The sequence below is a fragment of the Camellia sinensis genome, chromosome 9 (genome assembly GCF_055761805.1).
Source record: "Camellia sinensis isolate YWXY chromosome 9, ASM5576180v1, whole genome shotgun sequence".
Lineage (NCBI taxonomy): Eukaryota > Viridiplantae > Streptophyta > Magnoliopsida > Ericales > Theaceae > Camellia > Camellia sinensis.
The window spans coordinates 117,040,791-117,059,479 of record NC_138969.1 but is presented as its reverse complement, the minus strand read 5'-3'; the positions used below and the strand labels follow the sequence as shown (position 1 = coordinate 117,059,479).

The following is an 18,689-nucleotide window of genomic DNA, read 5'->3' as shown; positions in this document are numbered from 1 at the left end:
ATTACTGAATTCCCATTTGTAACTAATTAGTTAGTGTAATTATTTAGTTAATTTCAATTTGTAATAATTAGCTAGCACAATTAATTTATTTCATTTGGTTTGTAATTGCTAGTTAATTAGCTTAGCTAGGCTATTTATTCGGACCCTCTTGTGCAAGGCCAAAAATGTAATAATGTGCATGTCTTCCAACCCCACGTCTTTCTCCTTTTTATTTACTTGCTTATGATGGATAGCATAGAACATCATGTTTTAAATAACATTTTCCATAATTTGCATCCATTCGTCTTGCATGCATAAGGTTCAGTTCATCATTCTAAACAGCATTATAATTTATTACTTCCTTGAGTACGTGCGCCACCACATGCTATTAAAGTAATTCACATGACATTTTAGAGAACCGAACCTCTTAGTTACATTTTTGCATGTTTTGCATTAGTCATTTTGCATCATTAGGATCATGCATTTTTCCTAATTATTTTATCTCTTTTTGGCTTGCCTTGGAATACTAGGTAAGCACTTATTGCTTTAGCATACTACATGAGTGTTAGTGATGCCATGTCAAGCATGATTATCATGAGACTAAGTGCTTAAGTGATATATCTCTTGAATGCCTGTGGATGAAGGCTAATTGCTTAAATTGGGATAATTCGGTTGACTTACATATGAGATCACTTTTTCAAGTGACACATATTCGAAACAATTTTCAAACAAACATGAAATCAAAGTGTTAGAATTTTTACAAACTAGTCTATACTTGTGTGCAACACATAGTAAGGTTATCCAAATAAATGGAACAAGAGCATATAATGTAAATAAGAATCATATCATGATTAGTAGAGCCCATTCTTTGATCAGGCGAGTGGAGTGCTCAATTCATGACCTTCCCCTCTCGTACCTAAATTCTCGAGCCGAGACACTTTGGTGATGACAGATAAGTGGCCTTTAACATGAGTCTCGGGTTTCCTAAATCTCCCAAAAATATTTACATGGCGACTCTGTATTTGGCAAAGCAGTCCATTTTTGGCATTTTGATTCAAAATCAATTTTCCAAAAGAATTTTTAGATTTGGACTCATTTGTGTTTATCTATTTCACATTGCACTTGTGGAATCAGATTCAGAACCATGGGAGTCTAAACTGTGGCGCTATCGTATCCGAAAGGAGCACGAAAAGCAAGCTACAGCTTGTTATGTCAGTTTTGTGCATACATTGTGGTTGGGTTTTATTTAATTTTTGTGGGCAGTTTGTGTCCTAATTAGTATATATATTTTGGAAGTTGGTTATAGTTGGTTTTTTCGTTCATACTTGTGACATGTCATTGGATTAAGGTTTGGTTATTTATTACTGGACTATTGTTAAATTTATTCAATGTGATTATGGATTCATGTTTAGGCTTACATGTGCCTTCGGCTAAGGCCCTGTGGGCCACCGTCGGTCATGCCCGGGTTTGAAGTGTGACAATGGTGGTATCAGAGTTATAGTTATGAGTTGCATATCCTTCATTTCATCATTTAGACGAGGTCCAAGTCCCTAGAGTCCTTAGTAGTGTGTGGCTGAGTTAATTTTGTTTAAGCTTGTGTTGAGCCTTTCTTGATATCATTTTGAAGGTTAAGAGATGGCATCTAGCTATGTACATTGTTTGGCTATTCCTTGTGAGCCTTTGGATGAATGTATTATTGTGTCTACTCCATTAGAAGTAACAGTAGTGTTGGGGGATGTACGTAGATCGTGTGAAGTAGAGATAGATGGTAGGATTTTTCTAGGGGATTTGATTTCTTTAGAGATTAAGGATTTTGACGTGATTTTGGGGATAGATTGGTTGGTGAAGCAATCACCAATTGAAGGTAAGGGATGATGATGTTTCGAAGACCGCTTTTAGAACCCGTTATGGGCATTATGAGTTCTTGGTGATGCCTTTTGGTCTCACAAATGCACCAGCCGCATTCATGGATTTGATGAGCAGTGTATGTAAACCCCAACTAGATAAATTTGTGGTAGTATTTATTGATGACATCCTAATTTATTCGAGGAGTAAGGAGGAGCATGAGCAGCATTTGAGGGTAGTATTGTTGACTTTTAGGAAGAAGAGACTGTATGCAAAATTTAAGAAGTGTGAATTCTGGTCGACCAGTGTATCCTTTTGGGGTCATGTGGTGAGTAAATATGGGATATCTGTAGATAGCACGACGGTGGCAGTAATTGTTTTTTGGCCACGACCTACTTTTGTGACAGAGATACGTATCTTTCTAGGGCTTACTGGATATTGCAGACGGTTTGTGAAAGGATTCTCCCATATTGCTTTGCCATTTACCCATCTCACCAGGAAATAGGTAAAGCTTGAGTGGAATAATGATTGTGAGCGTAGCTTCCAAGAGTTTAAACAAAGGTTAAAATCATCTCTATTCCTTGCCTTACCTACAGATGGTGGTGGTTTTGTGATTTATAGTGATGCTTCACAACAGGGTTTAGAATGTGTGCTCATGCAGCATGGGAAGATGATTGCTTATGCGTCACGACAGTTAAAAGTACATGAGAGAAATTATCCTATGCACAACTTGGAGTTAGCGGCAGTGATTTTCGCTCTTAAGATTTGGCAACATTATTTGTATGGAGAGCCATGTGAGATTTACACTGATTATAAGAGTTTAAAGTATATTTTCACATAGAAGGAGCTAAATTTGAGGCAAAGAAGATGGCTTGAGTTGCTAAAAGATTACGATGTGAATATTTTATATCATCTGGGGAAGGTAAATGTGGTGGTAGATGCTTTGAGTAGGAAGGTCGCAATTAGAGATGTAGCGGCTTTGTCTATTGAGAATTTTTTGGTGAAATACATGAGACGTTTGAGGTTTGAGGTTGTTACGCCTGGTGATAGGGCTTATTGTAGATAATTGACAGTTCAACCAACCTTGAGAGAACGGATTCGTTTAGCCCAAGAGATTGACTCCCAGTGTGAGCATATTAAAGGAGAGATGACAGAGGGTAAGGATGTAGACTTTGTGGTTAGTGATGATGGGTTGCTTAAATTTTGTAGCCGAGTTTGTGTTCCTACTGGTGGTGATTGAGGAAGGAGATTATGACGGAGGCACATAGTTCTAGTTACAGTATTCATCCTGGAAGCATTAAGATGTATTGGGATCTTCATGAACATTTTTGGTGGAATGGTGTGAAGAGAGATATTATAGAATTTGTGGCTCAATGTTTGGTGTGTCAACAGGTCAAAGTAGAACATCATAAACCCACAGGGAAACTGCAACCTTTACCTATACCAGAATGGAAATGAGATCATATTACCATGGACCTCGTGTGTGGATTACATTGTACTAGTAGTAATCACGATGCAGTTTGGGTAGTTGTTGATAGATTAACCAAGTCAGCACATTTTATTGTAATATGGATGAACCATTCTCTAGATCGATTTGCACAGCTATATGTGAAGGAGATTGCTACATTGCATGGTGCACCTGTGTCAATAGTGTTAGATCGGGGCCCTCATTTTGTGTCTAAGTTTTGGGGTGTGTTACAGTCAGCTATGGGTACTTAGTTAAATTTTAATTCAGTTTATCATCCTCAGACAGAGGGGCAATCGGAAAGGACTATTCAAACCCTTAAGGATATGTTGAGGGCTTGTGCTAGTGAAGAGGTAATTGGGATGATTATTTTCCGTTCATGGAGTTTGCGTATAATAATTGTTATCATTCTAGTTTGGGAGTAACTCCTTATGAGGCTTTGTATGGGAGGAAGTGTAGGTCTCATTTGTGTTGGTAAGATGTTGGTGAAAGGCAAATGTTGGGACCTGATTCGGTGGAGGATGCCACACAAAAAATTATCACCATCAGAGAGAGATTATTGATTGCTGAGAGTAGACAAAAAAGTTATACTGGTCATCGTAGGAGAGATTTAGAGTTTCATGTGGGGGATATGGTATTCTTGAAAGTATCACCATGGAAAGGAGTCATCCAGTTTGGAAAGAAAGGGAAGTTGAGTCCTAGATACATTGGACCATTGGAGGTACTGAAGAAGGTTGGTGAGGTTGCATACCGTGTTGCTTTATCCCCTAGGTTGGTAGGAGTGCATAATGTGTTTCACGTGTCTATGCTGAGGAAATATGTGCACAGTCCATTGCATGTGATAGATTATGAGCCGCATCAGAGTAGAGAGGATTTTTTCGTATGAGGAGATACCTGTTCAAATCTTGGATTTGAAAGAGAAAATGTTGCATACGAAGGCCATTAAATTAGTTAAGGTACTGTGGCGTAATCAAGTTGAGAAGGCAACCTGGGAACGCAAGGATGAAATGCGCGAGAAGTACCCACATCTATTCTCATGATTTACTCAAGTTAGTTTTGAGGATGAAAGTTTTCTTTTAGGGGGGAGAATGTGAGAACCCAAATATAAAAATAAAGTAAATAATTAAATAATTATTATTTTACAAACCTCAAATATTTTACTTGTGAATCTTAAAGTGCAAATTAAATATTTGGAGGGTCTTTTAATTAATTTAAAATCTAAAATAAATTTATAGTGAAAGACTTTAATTTTGATGCAACATTTATTATTATTAAAAAAATAGAGCAGAGGGTGTGACTTAAACTCTAGACCACAATTTCATAAATAATGCTCTTACCATTTGAGTTGCTTACAGTATATAAACATTTTGTATATTACTTATTTATTTGACCTACACATGCTTTGGGTGTGCCCAACCACTAGTATAAAATAAAATAAACCCAAACCCTACCCTCTTATTTGTTCATCACAAGTTAGCAACACCCGTGAGGGAGAAAAAGGGAGAGAGAGAGAGAGAGAGAAACTTTCAGCAACATTGGTGGTCAACAACTCTAAGTTATTGTCCTATTTTATTATATTTATATATTGTGACGGTTCATGTGTGTAATATGCTTGTTGTTGGGAAGGAATATGAGAAACGGATGTGTTGTTTGGGTGCCAAGTTAGTGGTTGGTGATGAGAAATAATGGGTGTAATTCTTAGTTCAAAAAAATTTTGTACAGAACCACAAACATTAAAAATTGAGGAATCATACCGAACGGATGAATTTCGAACTGAAATTTTTACAGTAAATTAATTACATATTGAACCCTATCAGAATTTTCTCATAATTTTTGGAAGTCAAAATCTATATTAACTGGTGCGTTCAAATCTATCCAGAAAATTGGTGTAAAACAGTAAATTCAAAAGTGTCGTTCTCATTGGGTATGAATCTGAAAATTATCAAATTAACGTCATTAGAATCGATTACGAGTCTAGTTTCTTATATTTTTGTCCTTGAGTTGATTGCCCTGTATACTAAGAGAACCATTAATTTCTTTAAAGTGTTACAAAAAAAAACCTGTTTGGATATAATTAAACTTAGGTTATATTAGTTGATATCTGAAGGGTTTTGGAATTTTTCTAATAGCGTGGAGTGGGTTTTAATTTTCAAAGTTGCCATATAGATTGGGAAAGCTTGTTTAAAATTCTATTTTATCTTAAGGTTACTTTTAATTAAGTTTCGATTTGAACTCATGTCTTGGGTAATTTTAGACCTTGAAGAACATGAACTTAGGTAATATTTAAGAGTAACGGTGAGTTGGGTTGAGCCGTGTTGGTGCGCTTTAGTTTGGGGTTACTTAGTTTTTTCTTCTTTAGTAATTTTAAATTAGTAGTGACATGTAGTTTTCATACTTCGTTCAAGGCATTAGTTGGCCTTTAATACTCTATTCGAGGATTACATTATTATGTTTTCAGGTGAGTAGTTCCATGCTACATATTTTTATAAATGTTCCCTACCCTGAACTGTTGGAATATTAAATTGTTGTTTCAGGACTAAACTGTTTTGATAAATTATTATATTATCAATGGAATTAAATTATTTCTAAAACATGTGTAAACTTGACATACTGTAAACTAATTGTTATGGTCTCATGTTTATAATGGTGAACTACCATGTTTTGCGAAACTGAATTGTATTGATTATTAGGAATATCTGCATATAAAAGTCGAGGGAAATTATTTCACTGTGTGTAGTGACTCTGGCCATTAGGGAATAGATCTGGGTTGGGCCGTGATGACTCTAGTACTCAATGATTGTAAGGAAAAGACCTATGTTAGGCTAGGTGACCTTCAATCGGATTGTCTTAGAGAAACGCCCGGGTTGCCACCCCGAGAATAACTCTTGGTTCGAAATTGGATCCAACGGGCTTATTTCCTTAAGAACTGTGTGGCATGTTACTTGTTATTCTTGGTACCCAGAAAATTGTTGATGATCATGTTGTAATCTGTCTTAAATGGAGAATGTCATTTGTTATGTTCTTAGCCTTATATGCAAGAACATGGTGCACAGTAATACATTATACAAAGTTCCTCGGGGACACATAGTATGGGATTGTTACGCAAAAGTTCCAAATTAGTCACATCACCCAGTCAACTTTCTACCAATCAAAATATATGGTCTCACAATTATAGAGTTCATCATTTAGGGCGCTCAACTTGGTCACACGATTACAGAATCATAATTCCAGTGGTTTAGTCATTGAAGACGGTAACATAATAAATCACCCTGAGCATAGGTGTAGATATATATGTGCATGTGCAGAGTCAATCAATATCCCAAAACGTATTTCACAAATTTCCCAAACGGGGCATATACCTCCAATGAATACAGTCTCGATCATGTGGGTCTAACCAATCTAGATACACATGCAGCAGATATGAAATATATGCCGATCCGAATCAAATAATATCCCAAGCGAAGATGAACAAACGTACTAATTCAGAATCAATCAACACATAAGCATTCATTTGTAAACAGTATAGATACCTGAGATAATGGTTACAACATTCTGAGTGCTTTCTGGGATGAGTGTGATTACTCCATCCTGAGTAGCAATTCCTACCACTGGTACGGATTTAGCCAAGGCAGAGGATTCATTCACATTTCGTTCAATCCGAGGACAGTTCCTTGCCGTATGGTCCATTTTACCATATCTATAACGAGCCCCAGAAGTCTGATAACAAACTCCTCGGTGTTTCTCACACTGGTGGTGGCAAAGGTTCTTGCCGTAGCGGCAACTGACGCTGTTGTCTCAAGATCTCTGCCAATTCTTGTACTACTCTTTTCGGACTATCAAGTCGGGTTGTGGAAGAACCTTCCAACCCGTATGCCCTTAATTTGCCCATACTCTACACAAATTCTTATCAAACTTTACCAAATACTGGGATGCCCAATACGAAATTAAACACAAAATCACATGAGTACATTCACACATAGGCACATTGTTATATTCTCCTTTCACATATCATACGCAATTAATCACTTACGTCACAGATAATTGCATATTTATCAAATATCGCATGCTGAACATTTACTAAGTAATTATATACTCAAATCATGTTCATATTTCAAATAGACACCCGTAGGCAGAATTGAATGCACATAAACAACTTTTCATGTATGTGCATTATAACAAAACAAACTTGTTGTACACATTAGTGTAACAATTTATATCTCATATTCGAATCATGTGTGGTACTTCTTTTAGTGTGACATATCATGTTGGTCAAGCATATCAACATATCTCATACAATGGCCACGGTATTATTTCCCCCGGGCGAGGGCCTGTGCCACGGTATTATTTCCCCCGGGCTAGGGCTTCATGACCATAAGCCACAGTATTATATCCCCTGGGCGAGGGCCTCCGCTAAGGATACCACAATTATGTTCAAGGAGAATTTAGGAAATCATTCACTTATACCAAACATAGCATTATACTTAATACAGAGATTCACAACTATGCATATACCAGAGAGCATACGTATTCCAAAGGTTTACCATGCAAGCAATTTACAAATTATAGCACATGACTGTTCATACCGAAACACTTAAGCATACTCTTGATGCTTTCAGATTTATATTTACCACGTGAATGCATCCTAGATCTTTTCTAGACGCTTATCGCTCTTTTGCACAAGTGTGTGAGTTATTAACTCGTGCTCTGATACCACTCTGTCACGACCCGAACCCGCCCCCATGGGTTAAGGACGTAACCGGTCAGTAATCCTAAGATTACCTACGGCCTCAAACCAAAACGGACTTAACACATCAGAGTAAAGGGGGCCAAAGGGAAGCCAAATTTAAAACTTTGTCCATAGAGCTGTGCTTACATGGCACATCAAAACAAACCATACATATGTACGTTAATAACTCACAACAAAAAGTGTAATGACATAAGATTCTATACAGATAGGATCATCCAAACTAAGTCAACCCATGAAAACTATATACCGACGTATTCAAAACTTCGCCAACCTGACAAAATGTAAATATATAACAAAAGGGCGAAGACGGGGCTCGTGCGTGAGACACAAGGGCTGACTCTCTCAAAACCTTAGTTGCTCCATACAGACTTCACTGAGGCTGGGTCTGGACTTCTCTTGGCTCACCTACAAACACATGAATGAGCGCGAGCAAAAGCCCAGTGAATAATATCAAATCAAATACAGGAGTTACATAACAATGTAGAACAACATGTTCCAAACGGCCTTAGGCCCAATTCCTATTTCTATTTAACGGATATATAACTACACGAAATTCAAATCAAGTGACTATAGTTCCAAACATTCTGGCCTTTGGCCCATTCAGATTTCCATTCATGTCAAAACGGCCTTCGGCCCGTTCATTTACGTCAAAACAGCCTTCGGCCCTTTCATTTCTATCAAAATGGCCTTCGGCCCATTCGTTTACGTAAAAACGGCCTTTGGCCCATACATTTATGTCAAAACGGCCTTCGGCCCACTCATTCATGTCAAAACGACCTTAGGTCCATTCATATATGTCCAAACGACCTTCGGTCCACTCATTTCTATCAAAACAACCTTCAGTCCATTCATTTCTGTCAAAACGGCCTTCGGCCCGCTCATTCATGTCAAAACGACCTTCGGTCCACTCATTTCTATCAGAACAACCTTTGGTCCATTTATGTTTATCAGAACGACCTTTGGTCCATTTGTTTACGTCAAAACGACCTTAGGTCCATTTATTTCTATCAGACAGAATGACCTTAGGTCCATTTATTCATATCGAAACGACCTTTGGTCCATTCGTCTCTATCAAAACGACCTCTGGTCCATTCATTTCTATCAAAACGACCTCTGGTCCAATTACTTTCATGTCAGACTTTTGCCCACAATCCCAATCAGCAATTCCAGCAATTCATAAAGCTTATGAGGGAATAAACAATTGGACATTCACAATTATTCGAATATCGATATTACTCACAGTGATCGGCTTGTGGATTTGCCCTGGAGCTTGACCCTACACGTTTCATGAACACAAAAGGGTCATTAACAGTTTAATCCGTTCTTTAATTCACATATTCCTCTTTAGACTTTATTATTACCTCATTAACTCATTTACAATGCTTAACATATGCCTAAGAGTGCTTGCAAGTGAAAGAGAACGGAAAACAGAACACAAAATGCAAAAGCGGGATTTCAGAAAATAAGGTCCCCGCTCGAGCGTGGACTTCCCCGCTCGAGCGGACCCTTAGGTCTGCAAAAGTACTGGTTGCCTTCAATTCCAACTCGAGCGTGAACTCGGCCGCTCAAGCGTACTGCCTGTCTACATAGCTCCCCGCTCGAGCGTCAAATTCCCCCGCTCGAGCGGGAACCACGTCTGCAAAAAAATGCTGGGAGCTCATTTTCTCCGCTCGAGCGGCACTTCACCCGCTCGAGCGGACATCGAAAATCTGGGTTTTCCAGATTGAGTTCTTGAGCTTCATCTCGACATTCAAAGGCTCTAAATGCATGATTTCGATCCAAACTTCACATAATCATGTACTAACATGGTACAAACATAGAATTTCAACATATTGAAGCACAATTTCATAATTTATTTGCATGCATGTCTCAAAATATCACAACCTCATCACCAACATGCTCAAATTCAAACATTCAGGACTTATACTCCCAAGATTTGTACATGCATGCCCTCTTAACTTCATATTCACTTCAAATAATGTAATTAGTGCTCATTCCCATAAAATTTAACAAAGACCTGCTTGCATGTGGGGTTACACTACCAATCTTTCATAATTTCACAAATTACATGCTAGATTTGTGATTCCATGGGAGTTCATTACATGCATGCACATATCAAGCCTCAATTTCAACAAAATGATCTCAAATCATGCTCTTGATCACAAACAACCCTTGAACACACAAGATTACACATTAAACTCAGGAATTCAAGAATCAATGCTTACTTAGAGGCTCAATCTTCACAATTATGGCCCAGTCTTGCACCTAGCCTTCCCAATTCACAATTTTGAATCAAAATGCCCAAAGGTGCCTCCCCTCTCTCTCAAAGTCATCTCTCTCTCTTTTCTAGAGAGTTAAACTTCAGCCAAAATGATATAAGGGTGAGGAATTGATCATAATAAGGCCCCTATTTAGCCCCACTCAACACATTATTTCACTATAAAATATTTGTGCACTTAATTCATCAGTTTAATCGATTTAATCTGACCCAAATCAATTTTCAATTAAACTCCACTGTAGGCTCCAAAAATTACGCCAATCACAATGGCGCGATCAATTTCGGGTTCTGTGGCCGATAGGGCCCCCAATTTAATTCCCAAAGTAGTTTACTCAAACAGATATTCCTACAGTGAACAGATAGAATTGCAAAATCACATAATGGCACATAAAGTCATGCTGAACACATAATCACGTTCAAATTAAGGACCAATTTAGCATATTACGGAATAGGGGTATCACACAAGCACTCTGCTACGGCACTTTGAGTAGCAGTACTATAATCGTACGTTTGCTACCGTTAATAATTCTTATTATTAACTCTGCTCTTTACATGTAATTATGTTAATGTTTATGTTGTTTGGAAATCGGTGAGAGTGTTGAAAGACTTTGTGTACATCGGCATGACTCTGGTACTGCTCTGCATTCTAGTTACGGTTAATAGTTAGCATTAATGTACTACAACCTGTAAGTTACTTATGACTCCGTATAAGAATGACATACGAATTATTAATACTGTGCAATTGATTAATGAAAAAGGCATTGGGGATGTAAACCCCACTTATGGAAACATGATATTTTGAATGTCCTATTATGGACTCCTATAATCTGGTTGATTTGACGCATCTTTTATGACATAGATATCTGCCTAGGATGGATTATCGAAATGAATAATCGGATAGAACCACAGGTTGCCTTATACGTCAAAGAATTGAATATCGACAACATTGTTATATGACCCATGTTATGGTGTGAATTGGTCCGCTCTCATGAATAGTACTGTAATGGCGCATGTGTTTCTGTAAACAATTATTATTAATGCTCTGTTATATGCAAGACAACTGTGTCCATCTGTAGCATACACTCTACTTACAGCTAATGATGGCCATTAGCATTCTGTTATCGCATGTCAATTATGTAACTATGTGAAGAATTCAAAGAATGTGAATGAATGATGGAAAGGAAGTGTATACTTTCTCATGACTCTGGAACTTTGTAAGATTCTGAAACTAACCTGCTCTGATGACATCTAGGCCTATGGCCAATCTGTATTTTCTGGTGTGAAACAAAGTGTTGTACGGAACTAAGTGCTACAATGTGAGTCACCTCTAGAATCCGTGTGAGACACCTCTTGAGTTCATACATGCGTGATAAGGGCGGTATGCCATTTTGATAAGGGCGGTATGCCATTCTGATAAGGGCTGTATGTCATTCTGATAAAAGCTGTATGCCATTCTGATAAGGGCTGTATACCATTTTGATAAGGGCTTAATGCCATTCTTATAAGGGCTGAATGCCATTCTTCTTAAGGGCTAAAAGCCAACCCGTTCAAGGGATTAAAGCCATCATGTTTAAAGGTTGGGCCTAAGGCCATGTTGAAACTAGTACAAAATCTGATTAATCATATGATCTCTGCATTTACACGTGCATTGATATGTATCCTCTTTTAAGTTGAGTATCGAATTGCTGAAGTACTATTATTCACCGAGCGTGACTCACTCTGTGTTTTATCTGATTCTGTAGGTAATCCATCTGGAGGTAAGTCTTAACCCATGACGCTTGTCTCTCTTTTGTCAGCCTCAGGGGGTCCAGGCACTTAAATGAAGCCTGTGCAATTTTATGGAGCTTTGTTAAGCTTTAAGCTTTGTGTTTTAGTTGTCTGTCTAAAGAAGTAATGCGTGTAACTCCTTCCTTCCCCCGATGTCTTGTTATATGCCCAATCATGGGGCTGGGTCTGCAATTATTTATGTATGCATAACTAATTTCTTGGATGCACGTTACTATGCGTCTATCTATCCGATGCAAAGTTTGTGATCCTGGCATGATAGTAATAGCTCGATGGACGTAATTTTATGTTATTGTACGTTGTTAAAAGCTTCCATTCAAGCCCCATACGTTATGTATACCAGGTTAAGTGTCCGTTTCTGAGTAGGTCATGCCCAAACTTTTAGGGACGAGTTTTAGGTGTGACACTCATGGTGCAACGGGGACTCAATTGCATGGACCTCTAGGACATTCATTTATTTTGTTTTAGCTTGTTATGTCAGTTTCGTACATACACATGTGGTTGGTTTTTGTTTAGAATTATTTAATTTTTGTGGGCGGTTTGTGTCTCGTTTAGTATATATATTTTAGAAATTGTGTAGACGCCCCATTTTTTACCGTCCTTACGACTTGGGCACCATCACTTGCACACCTAATGATGAATGTATGTGCTTGTCAAGTGCTCGAAAGTCTTCAGCAGAATGCCACAGCTCTGAGCCTCAAAACCCTACAAACCTTGTTCCTTGTTTTTGCACCAAAACCCCAGCCTTTCAAACCTTAAAAAATAAAAAATAATAATAAATAAATAAATAAATAACTTTAGACCTGCAGGCCCATTTTTGTGGGCTGCCGACCATCCCTTTTGGCTGCTAGCCACCCTTGTGCCTTGCCGGCCAAGTGTCTTGCCTGCCGGCCACAAGTGTGTTTTGCAGATATTTTCTGCCAGCTATGCCAACAGTTTGCACAAATGTTTACATCTACCTACGTATGTAAGGATGGATGTTTCTGAGGGAGTGTGATGTTTTTTTATAAATAGAGGACCTCCTCTTCCATTTTTGTGGGTTAGAAAAATTAGAGCAAAATTAATTTTCTCTCTCTACAATTCTCTCTCCCTTTCTCTCTCTCTCTCTCTCTCTCTCTCTCTCTCTTGAAATTTCTTAAGCTTTTGTCTATACACTCTTAACCAAACCTTGCCATCTTTGAGATGAGGTACTTTTGAGCCCACTTTGAGCTCTTAAGGGTGTATATGTGTTGAATTATTGCTTAAAAGTGTTCTTCTCTTCAAGAGATATAAGGCTTAGCTTGTTTCATTGCTTTGGTTGCTTCTTTTCCTACTATTTTTCTATTGTTTTGGGCTGTGTAAAATCTGTATTTTTGGGCTAAAACTTGTTGTATAAGGTCTTAAAGGGTGGAGGAGTGGTTCACCTTTCTTTCCACATTGCTTCTCTAGCCTTTACCCTTGTGTTTCCCACCATGACAATATCTTTTTTTGGGATTTTAAATATTGAATTTCAAAGTTATTTCAGTGGCTAAAAACATGTTTTCAATTCCAAAATTGAAGGGGTTAGCCTCCCCTTCTTGTGTCTTGTTTACTGGCTTACATAACTCCATGTTTTAGCTTATCGTTCTAGTTAATTTTGTCTTAATTCCAGCATGTTTTAGGACTTATTTAGCACTGTTCTAGGACTGCTTTCAGTGGTCCATTGCATTTGATCCTTGTATTGCATACTTGTAATGTAATTGTCTTCATTGGTTTGCTGGTTTAGGTCTCAGCCACCAACCTATTTGAGTTGATAGCATTTATTTCTTGCTTTCCATACTTGTTTTCACCCCTAATCACTTCTACAACCTCTCTCCTTTCTTGGATTTTGCTTTCCTTTGAAAGTTGGTTCAAACTAGTTGCTTGTTTAAAGCATGAGATTGAGGTCTTATGCTTAATGGTTTAATCTCTTTGGGGGTTTATTACCAACGGCATGACACTTCTTTTTTGCCTAAAAGAACTCTTGTTTTGATGCTTTTTTCCATTAGAGGACTTCAAGCTCACCTTTGGACTTATTGAATTAAAGGATGGAAAGGTAATTAAAATGGAATAATAAAACTTTGACTAAAATAATACAAGATAATAACTTGGTTTGGGTTCAATCGGACGTTAATTGAACCCTTGAGTCTTGAGTCGTTTCATACTCATTAGTGGTGAAAACGGTTCAAGAGTCATTGTCAACCATTTCCCTTGATCATTCATGATAGGGAGGAGGTTTGAGAGTCTTTATTTGTTGCATTTATTGAACTTGCACCCTTTGGTTCATAGGCCATCATGCAGTGATATTGCATTCATTGATTGTTTATGAATCAAATTTACTACTCCTTTGATGATAATGAGGGGTAAGTTATGCAAACAACCCTTGAGAATACCATATGCTTGCTCTATTTGCTCTCTGTTGTAGCAGGAAAAACCAGGCATCAATGGTTGGCAAGCCATTTTTTGTGGCCAGCAGACCATCATTTATGGCTGGCAAGCCACCACTTCTAGCCTGCCGCCCACCTTTGCAAAACCCAATAGTGTACTTTTTTCTAGCAAAATAGAGTTGGTTTTGAGGTGAAAACCTGTGCAACAGAGGCATCTGGCAGCAGAATAGTGGTCTTTTTTCGGGTGGAAATCCATGCATGTATGAGCATACCTCGTTTACCTAGGCGGGGTAGTTAGAATAGCTAGCTTAGCACTTCTTTCATGTTATTTTCCTGTAACTAATTAGTTCGTTTTGATTTGTAATTAATTGGTTAGTTCAATTAGTTAGTCAATTTGTTGTAATATTTAATTAGCTAGCTTAGTTGATTATTTTATTTAGTTTGTAATTAGTGGTAATTAGCTTAACTAATTAGTTTATTCGGACCCTCCTGCGTAAGGACGCAATGTTGTAATAACGTGTATGTCTTTCAACCCCACGTCTTTCTCCCTTTTATTTACCTGCTTACGATGGTTGGTTTAGAAGCATCATGTTTCATTTAGCATCTCTTATGTTTGCATCCGCTTATATTGCATGCATTGAGGCTCAACGCATCATTCTAACTCGCATTGTTAGTTAAATGCCTTTCTGAATACGTGCTTAGACCGCATGCTATCAAATTGATTCATATGTCATATTAGTCGAGCCTAGTAATTGCATATTGTATGCGTCGCATTAGTCATATTGCATTAGTTAGGACCATTTTTCATCTTTTTTTGGTTTGGAGTACTAGGTGAGCTTTTATTTGCTTTAGCATACTCCATGAATGAGGTTGTTGCCATATCAAAGCATGTTCACCATGAGGCTAAATGCTTAAATGATATAACTATTTGAATGCCTGTGGATGAAGGCTAGTTGCTTGAATTGGGAGAAATTGATTCGTGTGGATTTGAGCTCACTTTTCCAAGTGGCACATTCACAAACTCTTTTCAAAAACAAGACATAAGATTACATGTTCCAATTCTTGCATATTAGTCTATACTTGTGAGTACATCACATAGTAAGTTAGTCTAATAATCGGAACAAGAGCACATAATGTAAATAAGATTCACATCATGATTAGTAGAGGCCAATCTTTGATCGGGCGAGGGGGGTGCTCAATTCATGATCTTTCCCTCTTGTACCTAAGTTCCCAAGCCGAGACAACTTTGGTGATGACAGACTAATAGCCTTTGGCATGAGTCTGGGGTTTTCTAAATTTTTCAAAAATATTTAGGTGGCGACTCTGAAATCTGGCAAAGCAGTCCATTTTTGGCATTTTATTCAAAACATCGATTTTTGAAAAAGAATGGCCGGATTTGGATTCTTTTTGTGTTTTTACTGTTTCACATTGCACTTGTGAAATCAGATTTAGAACCACAGGTAGAGTCCGAACTGTATGGCTTCTCATCTTCCGAAAGGAGCGTGAAAAAGTTGAGCTAAAGTTTTTGGCGACTCTGTTGGGGACTTAGAGAACTTGACTTGAACTTTATGATGTGAACTTTTATCTACACTTATATGTTCTTTGCATTTGCATTTGCATTGGTGCACTTAAGTCACTGTGTTTGCGATTGTTATTCCTGGACAGTTTGCCAGAGGCTTGCCTAAAAGCTTGCCAAAAGGCTGACCGGTCGTGGGCTCTACCATGTTGGAAACACAACCCTTGGATCTAGATTACCACTATACCGTTTGATCATCCTTTCACTTCTCGATGTTAGGTGTGAGAGGTATATTAGGTAGTCTTGCTGAGCTACTCTCTTTGACTATTTGACCTGGTTACAAATAGTGAAACCATAGTGACTGTTCCAAACTAGGACAAGATGCTCACCCGTGCAGGATTGCGTGAAACCATTTGTTTGAAATAGTGCAACCTAGATCATGCCAAAAATCTAGGACAGGGTAACCCTACCCCCTCATAGGGGTGTTTTGGTTCATTTACTTGGTATGTGCTTTTACAGTGAAACTGTATAGGATGGTTCATATCAGTATGAGTTTGAGAACACATTTTAGTGGAGATTACAGTTCAGCTATGTGTTATAACTATTGTGAATTGGGGCCAAAGTGTTGTCTGAGTTTTGATTATGTTTTTCTTTCTTTCTTTTTGCTAGGTAGTTTACCATCATAGCTTCAGAAAGACCCGATATTCCCCAAGTTGTGTGGACCCATTTTGGCAGGCTTTGCAAAGCTCCAGACCTTGTTGGTGGTCAGCCCGTGTTAGTCTCGCTCCCGTCAGTCACTCGACAAAGAAGGAACAGACAGTCAGTAGTATCAGTACAAAGCACTCCGTAAACACCTATCCGTTCTTACTCAATCAGTTCACCAGAATCTAGTTCACCCAGACTAGCAATGGCACAAAATACAGTACAGAATGCGGAGGAATTTGTTGTCATGATGATGGCTTTCCAAAGAACCATGGACACTACAAATCAGAGGATGGCTGCACATGATGAAATTATTGCCAATCTACGACGTATATCTGGGGCCTCAACATCAACCGTGCATCTGATCCCAGCTGCTCAACCAAACCCAGATCTACCCCCCACTAGTAGAAAAATTTGCCAGTGTCGGATCCCCAGGACATGTTTCCCCTAGCTGAAGCTTATTGACCTCTGGTTCAACCTCCTGTAGGGTTTTTTCTTTGGATATCAATGAAATTGATCCGGCCTTAGTCAAGATTTCCAAATTGGAGAAAGCATTGAAGAAATCCATGGGCTTTAACTCCATTTCAGATATCGAAGACAGGTACACTGAGGCTTCGATCAGATTACCGAAGAAATTTAAGATGCCCTACATCGACAGATTCGATGGGAGTGGGGATCCGATTGTGTATGTCCAATTATTTTTAGATGTGTAGAGGCCCATGGGTTTGTCCAAGGCACAAAAGCTTTCCTTGTTTGGAAGAACCCTGTCTGATGTGGCGGCCATCTGGTACGCTATGTTGGAAGACTCAACAAAATGGAATTGGAAGGAGCTGTCTAAGGCATTTGTCAATCGGTATTCATATAACACCCAGATAGAAGTAACTACTAGTGAGTTGGAGGCTACTACCTATAACCCCAAAGAATCATTCATTGATTTTGTTGCCCAGTGGAGAGCCAAGGTAGCCCGAATGACAAATTGGCCTACCGAAAGAGAACAAGTCCGACTGGTGGTCCAGAACCATAAGCTAGACATGTTGTAAAGAATGATAGTGGCACCATTATCTACATTTGCTTCCTTATATGAGTTGGGGATCCAAATTGAGAGTGCATTCAAAAAGGGTATTATCCATTTAACAAGTAAACCAGCAAGAAGGTCATTTTCTAGCAATACCAATGCTAGCAGTAGCACTGTTCCATGTCCCGCGGATGTCAATATTGTTGCTTCAACAGCCAAGATGGTTGATCCCTTTCCTACTGCCACAACCTCACAACCTTCACAAAACACTGGCCCACCCTGAAAGCGAAGTGCTTTTACTCCCCTCCATATGAGCCCAACCCACGCCCTCAAACTATTAATGCAAAATGGACATCTCAAGCGACTCGATCCACGTTCACTTCGAGACCCATTGCCACCCAAACATGACCCTACCCAATATTGTATCTTCCATCAACAACATGGCCATTCCACGGACATGTGCTACCGTCTATGTCATAAGATCCAGGATCTCATTGACAACAAAGTCATCACTTAACCTTCCAAACCCAACAACCAACCCACTTCCTGCATACAACCAAGTCCCCCTGCCTAGAAAAATTAACCACATCCATACACTATTGCCCACCTTCAACCCTAGCACACACATTACTTCATCCCACCTACCAAAATCGGAGGTAGTTATTCAGAAGGCACAAACATGTGCATGATGGATCTAACACCACAAACCCAACCCAGGCCCGTGCCAATAGAAACGAAGAGAGAGAAGAATGCACTGAAGACAGGGTCGTTTAATACTCGTGTCATAGAGAAAGGGGTCTCACTTGTGGAGGAGTACGATCCCAATTTATACATTGTGGCCATCGATCAGCCGAAGCCAGTAGTCATACTGTCGGACATTTTCAGCATTAATGTTATCGACAAAGACCAAATGGTGCAGAATCAGAATAAGTGGCCCGAGCTAGGCCTGAATGACTTAGCAAACCTAGAGGAG

At 38.7% G+C, this 18,689-nt stretch overlaps 1 protein-coding gene across 1 annotated transcript; it reads left to right on the top strand.

Moving 5' to 3' along the window:
* Positions 1 to 3,075: 3,075 nt before the first annotated feature.
* Positions 3,076 to 17,414, top strand: LOC145799697 (uncharacterized). Its single transcript, XM_082889323.1, has 4 exons — positions 3,076 to 3,204; positions 3,574 to 3,642; positions 3,963 to 4,060; positions 17,189 to 17,414. The coding sequence occupies exons 1-4, from the start codon at positions 3,076 to 3,078 to the stop codon at positions 17,412 to 17,414; spliced, it is 522 nt and encodes a 173-aa protein (XP_082745449.1).
* The last annotated feature ends 1,275 nt before the right edge of the window (positions 17,415 to 18,689 follow it).

Excerpts from the sequence above, each read along its gene's own strand:
- LOC145799697 (XM_082889323.1), top strand. The coding sequence starts at position 3,076 with ATGACGGAGGCACATAGTTCTAGTTACAGTATTCATCCTGGAAGCATT. Across the intron at positions 3,205-3,573 it reads AATTTGTGGCTCAATGTTTG|ACAGAGGGGCAATCGGAAAG; the intron begins GTGTGTCAACAG and ends TATCATCCTCAG. Across the intron at positions 3,643-3,962 it reads GGGCTTGTGCTAGTGAAGAG|TTTGGAAAGAAAGGGAAGTT; the intron begins GTAATTGGGATG and ends GGAGTCATCCAG.